Source organism: Silurus meridionalis, chromosome 3, assembly GCF_014805685.1.
Source record: "Silurus meridionalis isolate SWU-2019-XX chromosome 3, ASM1480568v1, whole genome shotgun sequence".
Lineage (NCBI taxonomy): Eukaryota > Metazoa > Chordata > Actinopteri > Siluriformes > Siluridae > Silurus > Silurus meridionalis.
In genome coordinates this window covers 16951174-16963626 of record NC_060886.1, presented here as the reverse complement: position 1 = coordinate 16963626, position 12453 = coordinate 16951174, and the positions used below count along the sequence as shown (strand labels likewise).

The 12453-nt window shown below is 36.5% G+C and overlaps 1 protein-coding gene across 1 annotated transcript in view; it reads left to right on the top strand.

Moving 5' to 3' along the window:
• The window catches only part of enox1 (ecto-NOX disulfide-thiol exchanger 1), a 47207-nt gene extending 36968 nt beyond the window's left edge, over positions 1-10239 (top strand). The window contains exons 9-15 of the mRNA XM_046846001.1: positions 296-413; positions 1215-1399; positions 2567-2674; positions 4274-4333; positions 5367-5466; positions 6640-6725; positions 9368-10239. Of these exons, the coding sequence (XP_046701957.1) occupies positions 296-413; positions 1215-1399; positions 2567-2674; positions 4274-4333; positions 5367-5466; positions 6640-6725; positions 9368-9499 (789 nt within the window). The 3' untranslated portion in view covers positions 9500-10239. The remainder of the gene's footprint in view (positions 1-295; positions 414-1214; positions 1400-2566; positions 2675-4273; positions 4334-5366; positions 5467-6639; positions 6726-9367) is intronic.
• Positions 10240-12453: the final 2214 nt, after the last annotated feature.

The following is a 12453-nucleotide window of genomic DNA, read 5'->3' as shown; positions in this document are numbered from 1 at the left end:
GAGCCTGTTCGAGCTGAAAGTCAAAGAAAATTCTACTATTATGCTTACATAAATATGTGTAATTGATTACTGGTATAAATGAAAGGGACGTTTTTCTATAGTAGATAATAGTAGAATAAAATATGACAAATTAAATATTAAATCATGTTCTAGCAAAGAACATGTTACAGGGCAGATACCACTAATGGTGTCTGTGCGTGTTTCTCTCTGACTCCCCCTGTCTCTCCTATTGTGTACGTTTTTGTGTGATTGTGTGGGTGGATGATTGGGTGCGTTTTTGATTTTGGTGTTTTAGGAGCTGAGAAACGCCCACAGTGAGGATATCATGGGAATCCGAAGAGAAGAAGAAATGGAGATGTCAGATGAAGACTTGGAAGAAAACCCCTGTAAGAAGGTCCGGATGGATAACTCAGGTGAGATCTGTGCTTTTCATATTTATTGTGTAACATCTATGTAATGTAACATATTGTAAATATTTTTGAATATCAGGATATTGAACCATTATTAAATGTGATTCTCAATTCATGGCCCTAATTCATAAAATTGTTCTATTATCCTTTTCATTGTAAGTATTAACACTGTTACTGTTACACAGTGTACTTTATTTAAATACAAGCACTAGTTTTGCACCTTATTTGCTATACCTATGGCTAATCTTGAGGAAAATATTTAGCTATTTAGTTATTGGTGATGGAATGCTAGAATGAGTTATTAAACATCCAGGTTTGTGTTTTTCTTGACACTGCTCGATTAAGGGGGACTGTTTCTGCACAACTCAGCTGTCTGGAAATTCAGAGCTTAGCCATATATCATGAACTGTCCAGTCCTGCAACCCTGAATAGTATTTTGGTTGGAATGGAAAAATACTGCATCCAATAGCTCAATTTAGTTCATTATTCTTTGTACACCTAATGTGTTTTACATCAATTGTCAGTGTACGTGAAGAAAAAGGACTATGTGAAACCAGCAACATTGGCATGTAGAACAATATGAAAATACACATTACTTTACCATTTTTGTAAGACATTCAGCTAAACAAGTTAAAAAAGATCTCTAGGTAGCAATGAATCAATCAATATACAAATAATTAAACAAATAAATAAGTAGACACTTTAGACTTACAGTAGAGAGAGGTAAAAAATAATTTTGCCTTACTATGCCTTATGCATATACTGTTGTAACATGAGCCTTTTGTATTCTTTTCATGTCTGCAGCTCTGGCTGCTCAGTCTTATGGTCTGCGAGAAGAGAATGACAGTCTGCGCTGGCAGCTGGATGCGTACAGGAATGAGGTGGAGCTGTTGAAGAAGGAGCAGGGAAAGGTGCAACACCCTGAAGAGGAGCACAGTCATGAGCACCAGCTCAACTTCCTGCAGCAAACTATGCACAGCATGCAGCAGGTAACACACACACACACACACACACACACACACACACACACACACACAAAGCATATACTAACTAGAATATTATTATTTATAGTAATTTAACTCAATATACTCTTATAAGACAAAACTGCACCTTTATACTATGATGTTGTGCTAAATGTTTGACCTCTTTACACAAAATGGTGAGGCTTAACTCATAGCAGGAGTTCTGTGAGCTTGCAGTGCACCCTGCCAGACCCTCCAACTTACTCAGTTCATGCCTCAACAATCTACTGCTCACCCTATACACAAAATCAAAGCCACACACATATTTTCCATTCACAAAAAAAAACAGGAAGTGGAAGTCATGATGCATTTGTCTTTCATAATATAACATTTTAACCTGTGATAAAAGCTCTGCGTTTTTCACTCAGAGATCGATAAGAGAACATGATATGTGTTTATATTGTTCCTACCCTGCACAATTCACCGACAAATGCAAACAAGAATTTGTATATTATTTCATTCACAATACAATTTCAGTCAGGTGAAATGAGAGAAGGCACATGAACACCCACAGTATACAGATCAGTTTAGATTTTGCATGTCTTTAAATAAAAAAAGGTATGGTATTTTAGACAGAAATCATTTGCATCCTTAATTTCAGTGGAGAATCCATTCTGCAATTAAGATATGACTACAAAGTCTCAGAGCTGTGACCAGGTGCTATTTTAAGAATGACTTGACTACACAGTATTATAAAACCATAACGTATTTGTAGCATAACATTAGCTGAGATGATCTTAAAATACTTTCATATTTTTAGTATGTATATTAATGGTGTAAATCTCCATGAATATAAATAAAGTATCTATCTATCTATCTATCTATCTATCTATCTATCTATCTATCTATCTATCTATCTATCTATCTATCTATCTATCTATCTATCTATCTATCTATCTATCTATCTATCTATCTATCTATCTATCTATCTATCGGCTGCATCAAGATAGCATGTCAGTCACTGCACAGTTTTGTCTAGTGTATGTAAGCATGTATGTAGCCACCCTGTGCTTAATTTTGGTTGCACCACACTGAGATCTTAGTTGTTGATCTTTTTTTATAAGCATTCATCACTTACACAGGCAAGTTTTTTGTGCCGTCTGCTATCATTTATAATGCTGTCTGTCTCCACAGCAACTACTGAGACTTCAGGATGAGTTGAAGGGGAAGGAACTAGAGTTGGAACAGGCACGAGATGAGCAGCGCTACCTAGAGGGGGAGATCTTCAGCCTCAAGGAGAAGGTACGTTTAACACAACTTACTATTTAGCTATTTAGCTTAAAGCGAAGGTTTCAGGTTTTAAGGTTTTAGGTAAAATGGCTCTAAATTGGCATTATGAATTTTCTATTATTTCTGGTCAGTTTATATACTAGTGCAGTGCGTCAGCATAATAAAAAAGAATAAAATAGCATGCACCAAAATATTCACCCAGAGAATCTAATTTACTATTTGGAGAGCTCTTCATAAAATTAATTATTGAAAACACAATACAAAAAAAACAAAAGGTTTCTCCCATGACCTCAATTAGAAAATCAACCCTAAATTTGGGAACCTCTGTCTTTCTTTTAACTACTAAAATGATTGCAAAATGATTTTAAATATTTAATTAAAGTTCCTTATAGATATGATTAATTTTTTTCTCTGCCGTAACCCATACAATAATTTTTACCTCTTTGTCATTAAACATGAGATTATACAAGGCCAATCACCCCCTCAACCACACACACACACACACACACACACACACGCACACACACACACACACACACACACACACACACACACACAATACACACACTTTCACACAAACCATTTTCTTCCACTTGTAGGTTTAAACATTAATGCCTGGTGGGACACAGCTCAGGAAGGCTATTTTTTCTGTTTTGCTTGACATCTGTTGAGCCTGATGTGTTTACTGTCTATATTACATGTAAACGTCCCATTTTCTAGTTTACCATTTCATGCACTCTAACTTACACATGGAGGTTAAATGTGCTGCTTAAAAAGACACCATACTCTCCTGTGTGCTTTGTGCATTTGTGTCACTGACAAAGTGCCCCTGAAAGATGATCCAAGTGTTATTGCTTCTTCCCTGCTGAACAGAGCAACATGATCTCCACTCATTTTTGCTATCACTGTAGTTGGCCTTAGAGCACTGAATAAAATCCATGCTTGTTTACTCAATTTTACTAACTGCAGACATTGGTTTGCATGAATGTTATTTGACTGAGATAATGGGAACATCAATAAACAGAAGTCCTGTGGAGATTGTGGTTTCCACTGTACCTAACCCGAAGTCCTAACAGAATTGATCGACTTGAACTCAGTGACTGACCAGTATTCTAAATGCTCTACAGATATGAATGAAAAATAATGTGTACAGTACATGCATAGTTGTAGAAGGTTTCTTAAGGTTTTTTAACTAAAGTCATCTTAGGTAGTTTCTCCATGCTACTTTTGCCTTTGGCTCACTCATTAGAAAACTTACAGGGAATTTGTGGATGATAAATGTATATTCTTAATCTATTTATTTCTGTAAAGCTGATTTGTACCAATGCCCATTGGTAAAATTACTATACAAATAAATGTGGATTGAATAAAAGATTTACTCTACATTATAAAATATAAAGCCACGTTACTCTCCTGTGTAGAGTGAAAATATTTGCTTTTTAAAGCCAAGTAAATATAAAGCCATTGTGTCACACAGGTCAGAGTATACAGGATTGCTTAAACAAATGTTCTTCACATTTTATTATTTCTTTTGCAGAATCTATGTTTATAACTATACTATTTGAAATCATTCACAAACAAATACTTTTTATTTTTATTTTCTCCTGATAGCTTTTGAACAGCACAGATTTGGTGGAAGGGATAAACAACACCACTGACATCCCTGACAAGGTAAAGAAGAGCCAGTGCTTTCACTAAACTACTGCGTACTGATGCTGTATAATGTTCTGAAATAAAAGAAAGTGTTAACATATACAAGGTTTTAAATAATAATATAAAATAAAATCATGACCAAACCTTGGGCTAATGTGCTTAGTGTTTAGAATTTCTTCCTCCATGTCAGTTTTATTACAAAAAACACTTGAAAAAACAAAAATGCAGTTAGAGGCCTTTGTGGATGACAACATTATCTATAGCTCTTAATGCACTGGTAGCAATTGACAGCTTTTCCATTAGGACATGTCTGGTGTAAATAATGAGGTTTTTGTGTTTAAATATAATCTCTACTCAAGGGAACAGTCTAGATTGCTTACATCTAACATCTTCTTCCGCAATACATTTGTTTATAGTGTTCTTTCTATAGAATACTGTGAACACGGAGCAGATTGGCAACTGCGGATGGGCAAAAGTGCCTTCACACCACCCAGTTTGCAGAGCAGAGCACAGAGCAGCTTAAGAGCCGCCTAATCTTCTCTCCAGAACTGCTCTGGAAAATGTCTCCTAATATTTAAATATAGCGTCAACTTATGTAAGAATTATTATTATCATTAAAATCCAGTTCCTTCACAAAACATACCATTGTAGGAACTAAATATATATACACATAAACAGAATTTTTCTTTTTCATTTTACTAACTGGAAATGTGTTGTTTAGATTTAAATATGCTCTATGCAACCTCAAAAAGCATATAAAAAGAAAAGTGTTTGTAATGCCCTGATCTGTGAATCACTATATCATTTATTTGACTTATGGCCTGCCATCTTTAGTAGGCTTTGCAAAGAGGATGGGGGTAAATGTCGATAAACATTGATTTCTCTGAAAGAGGAGCCGAATGCTTGTTTACTACAGATTGGTCAGCATGTATGTGCCTTCTTATTCACATTATTCACTGTGTTTTGTTTCTTACTCACCTTAGATGATTTCTATATGTGCATGACATCTGTGTGTATATATCTGTGTGTATGTGTATGTTTCTATGACCAGGGAGTAAATGGCACTGCAGCACTCTATCACCATCGAGAGAAGAGCAACGAGGCATTAACGCGAGGTCCTCTCAAATCTGAAAAGGAAGCTCTGTTACTTGGTAAGCTGTCTTTGGTCTATGCAGGTTTGATCAACTGCAGTTGGGTTGGGAAGAATGTTGGCTCAGTCTCCAAAAATCCTTACTCCAACATATAAAACACATTAGGCTGAACAGGAGAGTCAGAGACAGAAACCGAGAAATGCTGCTTTACTACTTGCTAGGAGATGTAGTCACAGCTTCTGGTCTATCTTTTGTGCTTTTGGATCAAGATCCTTAGAGGTCAAAATGGCTCAAAGAAGCTGTTCCTTTGTCTGATAGGCACACCACTGGCTCTGACCTACACATCCAACACTAATTCTACACACACACACACACACACACACACACACACACACACACACACACACACACACACACCCCATATCTGCTTTGCCAACAGTGAGGAAACACACTATACAGATGGAGGCTAGTTAAAAAAAAAATTGACTATGGAGCTGTGAGCCAGAACGGCTGGGAAACTTGGCTTATTCCAGCAGAAGGGACATAAAAGAACAGTGAAACACAAAATTGCTTACCTTTACAGGCTTATACCATCAGGCAGCAGCACCAGAATGTTAACTCTGGAGAGGAAGCCTTCGTTTGCTTCAATAAGTAGCACTGCTAATATACTTCCTATTTATATAAGATGATTGCTACCACATTTGCTTCTCTTCATACATAAATACATTTTTTTATCTATGCTGGAGCAGCAGACTGCAAGTCAGCATGTAGGTGAAAAAGTTGATCCTTGGCTTCGCATTTTAAAATCTGATAAGACATCATCAGCCAACCCCTCCCCTCCCTTATACACTCAAGAGTGAGGCTCTGTGAAAGTATGGCTTGTGAAGGGAATTGAATTAGGTTCCTCTGTAATTGGCAGTGTTACGCCATATAAATCAAGGAAATAAATATTGGCTTGGGACCCTCCAGGCAAGGCACTATATTCTCTCTCTGCCTCTGCTTCACTGCTTTACCTTTGGAGGACCTCTCCAAAGTAATCAACTAAAATGGGGGAGGGGGGATGACTGCTGGTTCTGCTCTGAAGAGGAGTTTTATGATTGTGCAGGCTGCCTTTATTACCAGCCTGTCACTTACTTGCATATGTGACCATAACAATATTGAGGCTTGTGTGCGCTCTCTCTCTCTCTCTCTCTCTCTCTCTCTCTCTCTCTCTCTCTCTCTCTCTTTGTGCAGGAGTCATTTCAACCTTCCTTCATGTCCACCCATTTGGAGCCAACATTGAGTATCTTTGGTCTTATATTCAAAGGCTTGATGCAAAGGTAACACATTTCTTCATTTCTTTCATAGACATTGGCATCTGTAAATGCAAACAATTTATATTTGACATTTCAACGATGATATAAATTATGCATGTGTTATGAAAATAACCATACCTTCTTTTTCTATAAAACATGTATTCATGCCAACCTTTATATGCACATTTTTTGACATTTATAACAGTTCAGATTTGTCAGATAAACCAGAGTGGAGGAAATTAGCTACACAAACATTGAATTACTTGTCTCAAATTTCAGGCTATAAAGAACACTATATTTTAGGCCATTATAAAGAAATGTTTTAAAGTAAGAATGCTTTCAATATTATATATTTTAATAGTTTATTTTTCTCAATTCAGAAAATGCAGAGTGTGAACAGAAAAAAATCTAAATCAGATCAATATTTGTGTGACTACCCTTTGGCTTTACAATTCTTATACTTAAGACTACTACAAGTCTTACTATAAGTCGATTTTGTAAGATCAGAGTAAATGATTAATCAATTATATCAAGCAGGTGTTCATCAATTTTATATATGTAGGTTGAAACACAGACATTAACTGAAACAGAAACAGCTGTGTAGGAGGATCAAAACTGGGTGACGAATAGCCAAACTGCTACAAAGGTGAGGTTGTGGAAGACAGTTTCATGTCACAGGTCATGCACCAAGGCAAGACTGAGCACAGCAACAAGATTTAAAGTAGTTCTACTGCATCAGCAAGGTCTCTCCCAGGCAAAGAATTTAAATCAGACTGGGTTTCAAGATCTGTTCAAGCTATTTTGGAGTATTTTGAAAAAGAAATGGACAATGTTGAGGACCATAGATGCAGTGGTTGGTTAAGTTTACTTAATGCAGCAAATGAAAGACATGTGTTTACTTCCCTTGGGAAGATGCCTTCTACTGTCTGTAGAAGTCTGCCCAGAATTAGTCCTCATGGATTGTGTCCAAAAAGCCATACTACTGACATGAATACAAGGCTAAGTGACTCAATTATGCAGGAACACATAGGAGCTTGGGTGCTCTGGGCTGATAAAGTAAAAAGACAGTTTTGGCCCCCACAGAGCCCTGATCACAACATCATCAATTCAGTCTGGAATTACATGGGACAGATGGATTTGAGGCAGCCTACATCCTCAGAAGATCTTTGGTTAGTTCTCCAACATTTGAAACAACCTACCTGCTGAAATCCCTCGAAAAAGGTGTGCCAGTGTACCTATAAGAAGTGATGCTGTTTTGTAGGCAAGGCAGTCACACCAAATATTGATTTAGTTTAGATTTTTCTTTCTGTTCATTTACTTTCTATTTTGTTAATTGATTAAAAAATAATAATAAATATAAATAAATATTACCACGTTTCAAAGCATTTTTTCATTAAATATTTTTTTTATACCTGCCTAAAACTTTTGCACAGTTCTGTATATTGTTTTATAAATTTCCAAAATTATGTAAATGGAGCAGTAGAGGTGTTCTGTTTTGTATTTTACAAACTTTCTATTTTCATTTATATCTCTGCTATTACTGACCAGGGGTCTCATTTTTCAAAGCCTGCATAGAACAAGTTCTAAATCTGTGCAGAAGAGCTGCCAAGAAATGCCATTGCTCTGCTTATGCATGGCACACACTCATTTGGATAAAGAAACGCTACCAAATGGCTATATATGGTAAACAACTTCCTTTTTAAAAAAAACAAAGTAATAATATAGAGATCATGTTGTATGATGCAGAACAAAATTTAAAAAAATTATTTGGCATGAAGTGGTCTGTCTAAAAATCAATAATTAACAATATTTTTTTACATTTTATGGCTATTACAAACTTGCTTTTAGAAAATTCTGTGATGGCAAGAAGATTTTCCACTACAGTCATAATTTACATTTACATTAACAGCATTTAGCAGTCACTTTTGTCTAAGTGCTTTGAAGTTTTTTTAAAATAATATATCCTTATGCTGGTTCGAAAATGTCATATTGTAGCATGAGTGATACGAATATAATGTGTCAGTATTCGTCTCAGGAATTGTTAGAAAGCATCAGACTGGTTTTAAGTTTCTCACTGAAATGTGCCCAAGGCTAAAACCCTAGAATAAAGACTAACACTGTGCTCGGCAAATGAAATCACTTACAGCATCCTTTAAACGTGTCTTTTATATGATTTTACTTTAAGTGCCTTTCTGCATCTTATGAGCACAGAACTCAGTGATTACTTTTCTATTATGCTGACATAATTGAGAATAAGTGATAAGTACACACATCCTCATGCACAGAAACATCTTGATAAGTCACATTCAATGAGTAGAAGTGTGCATGGTTTGCACTAAACTATGATCATGCATTGTTGATATGAATATGATCACCGACTAGCCTTTTTTTCTTGAGCACATTATTTATTCTATAATTTGTACTTATTTCCTGCCATGTAGATTATTTTGTTTTTGTTGTAGCATCCGAGCCCATGTGACCTTATTCAGTGGATTTTGACTGCTAAACTAAATCACAAAATCAAACTGCATTAAGTTTGACATGTTTCTGTTTGGCACAGGCTTACGGCTGGAAAAATAGACGAAATGTACCTATAAACATCAGATTTCACAATAGACATAAATAAGAATATTTTTATGTGTAAACGTTTAAACATCTCTTCTCAGATATCGGCCAGTGACCTAGAACGACTGATGGTGCGGCTACCAAACATGTTCAAGCAAGAGTTTAGTGGTGTGGGAGCAACGTTGGAAAAACGCTGGAAGTTCTGTGGCTTTGAGGCCCTCAGCTCAACATAACGAACAGAGAGCCAGTTTCTGCCACTGAGGTTATTGGAACTGTGAGCACTGTGTCTCGGTGACAGACAGAATGAGACTGGCCGTTGCCTCAACGAAACACAGTAAAGGGATCTCCCTTGCTGCTGTAGCTGTCACCCCTGCTGTTCTGGTTTAAAGACATTGATGATGGCAAAAGAAAATGTACAGAATCAGGATAGATGTGCTTACCTGAAAAAGCTCTATTCAGCGCCTGATCTTGTTGCATAACTTTCTGTCATGGCAGGAAGAAAAACCTTGGAATACAGCATCACACAATTCTAAATGAAGAATGTGGAATATGGATATGTACTGTGACACACATGGACCCAGCAGATCCAGTGTCTGAAGCTATACACCGCACTGAAAAATTATTTCAGATTTTGCCAAATGCATTACAGATTTAGGATCACCTCAACATTACAAAAAGTGTTCAGAGAAAATACTTTTTCGTTTCAGCTTGATATTGTTCATTTTGTGCTATTTTTCTTTCAGGAGCTTCAGTCTTGATAAATGCTCCAGTTTAACTTCAGTGCAGCAGTTAATACTTCCTCATGAACATTTGTGCCCCTGAGTGACGAAGGATATTTTACTGTCTAGGGTCTTTTGTTGTCATGTGGACCGTGTATGTAATGTGCATTCTCCTTGTGTCATAATGCACCATCGTTATCAGCTCATGTTAATTACGACTCTCAAAAACTCTATTAAAACCCTTTTTATTCAAACCTAAACACTATTACACATGCAGAGATGAAAGCTGTGGCACATCACTGTCTCGCAGTCTGTCACATTTTCTGTGTTTATTTTTAACTCGCAGTCGACACTGCGTAGACATGATGAAGATGCGAAGCAGAGTCTCCTTAATTACTCGGAATAAAACAAGCTGTTGTCTGAATGGGAAAGAAGACGATAGAGCTATAGCTTTAGGAGTATATTTTTGCTCTTTCCTTTACAAACTTTGTCAGAACATGGCTCTATCAATGCAAACAGGATGTCTAGGATAATTCCATTAGCATATAATATGGCAAAAAAATATTATTAATAGCAATAAATGTAGTTTGTAGTATTATATTCTGAGGTAAGTCATTCTAACGTTTAGAAATTAATTCGGGTCAGTTTGATTTGGGAAACGATTTTAATAATAGACATGGTCAGAAAGCTGCTTTGGAGAGATCTGGATGTAGATTTATATTTAGATCCCTAATGAGCAAGCCAGAGGCAACGGTGGCAAGGACAAACTCTCTAAGATGATAGTGGAAGAAACAACAAAAGGAAGTGGACCCAAGAGAAAACACATTCTGTCTTGGTGACACCTGATTACAAACCCAAATCAAACAGACATAGAACATTACCTCCTGCGTATGTTCAAATGTTTCATCAGGTCAAATACTAAGGATTCTCTCCTTTAGGTTGAGATACACCCAAGTGCTATTATTTCGCCTGTTGTTGACATGGCATATTTTTGTTTGCTTTTTTATGTACAGACATTTCTAGAATTCTGTTTTCACTTGGTCATTATAGGTTACTGAGTATAATTTTAAAAAGTGTGTTGGGATGGGGATCTATATTTGACTCCGAAAGAGTAGAAGATATTCAAGGCTTTAATTGTTAATGATACTCAAACAAGCTCCAAAGATGAAGTTGGTTGGTCATATATAGTTGTCAGGATCATGCTGTGCCCATTTTTTTTGTTGAAGGGATGCAACTTAGTGCTGCCCAACACAATTAAATTGCACTTTGAATCCTAATATGACAAGAGCATACTTCCATTTGAAAGTAGCATCAGAATAAGTAAAATGATATCTGTTGCACAGCAGAATGCAGGCTACTTCTTGCATGTTAAGTGAGTGCTGTACCATGTGAACTAATTCCTCTAAGGAATGTTTGCTTTTGGACTGGACTGTAATATTTGACCTCATGTGAAAGAAGCTGAGTAAGTGATCTTGAAGGCTTCAGCTACATAGTCTTACTCCTTGGGACACTGGAATGCTTTTTCCCCTTCAGAGGCATAGATCAGGAAGCATGTGCTATTAGTTAGAACTGAAAGGTTGGAAAGGAGGAGTGGTATTTTGACTCCTAAATGAATTTGGGGTCTGTGAACAGGTTCAGCCTTAATATGGCCCCCTGAAGCAGTTGATGCCTTATGACTAAATCAGCAGTCAACTTCCATCAAATTTTAAAAATACGATTCCTTTTTACCAGATGATAGAGCTGAAGCTGTGTATGGAAATGCAAATTTACATTTTGAGTTTTAATGTTAAAGAAAAATTGTTCATATATTTAATATTATTGTTAATTTTACAGTCTGATGATGTTTTCTACATAAAAAGGTACATATGGAGAGATATGGTTTAAATTCTATATAGACGCCACTTAGTTATTCAAATATTCATTTGAAAAGACCTATGTTTCATTCAGAGTAAACAAATGATTTCTCATTACAGACTTCCTGAGTCTGCAACAGACGGTAAAAATGAATGCATTTTGTTGACAGCATGGTGCACAGAAATACTGCTTGCATAAGCTTTTCTTCATGCCAGTGAACAAAAATAGTGTTTGCTGGACACCAAACCCAGACTGCAAGAATAGCATTTACTGTTCAGCTTCTTATTTCTTTCCTCTGTGACACCCTAGCTTCTTTCTAAATATCCCCAAAGCTGGAAAATGAAAATTAAGCACATTCACATCTTCCTGCTTCCCTTCCTCTGTTCATTTAGTTTCCTTTGCATGCAGGACATTAATGCGCTGAATGTCTTTGGTTGACGAATGATGCTGAGCATCAAAAAGCAGGCACAGCAGTATGTTTACAAGGCTCTCACTGTGCAATTTCTTTCTATTCCACTTTGAAGCTTTTTTTCTTAACTGCTTCTAACTGTACCTCTATGCCTTTTATTTATTTTTTCCCTGCTCGGTGTGTTGCGGGTGTTCCCGTCTCCATA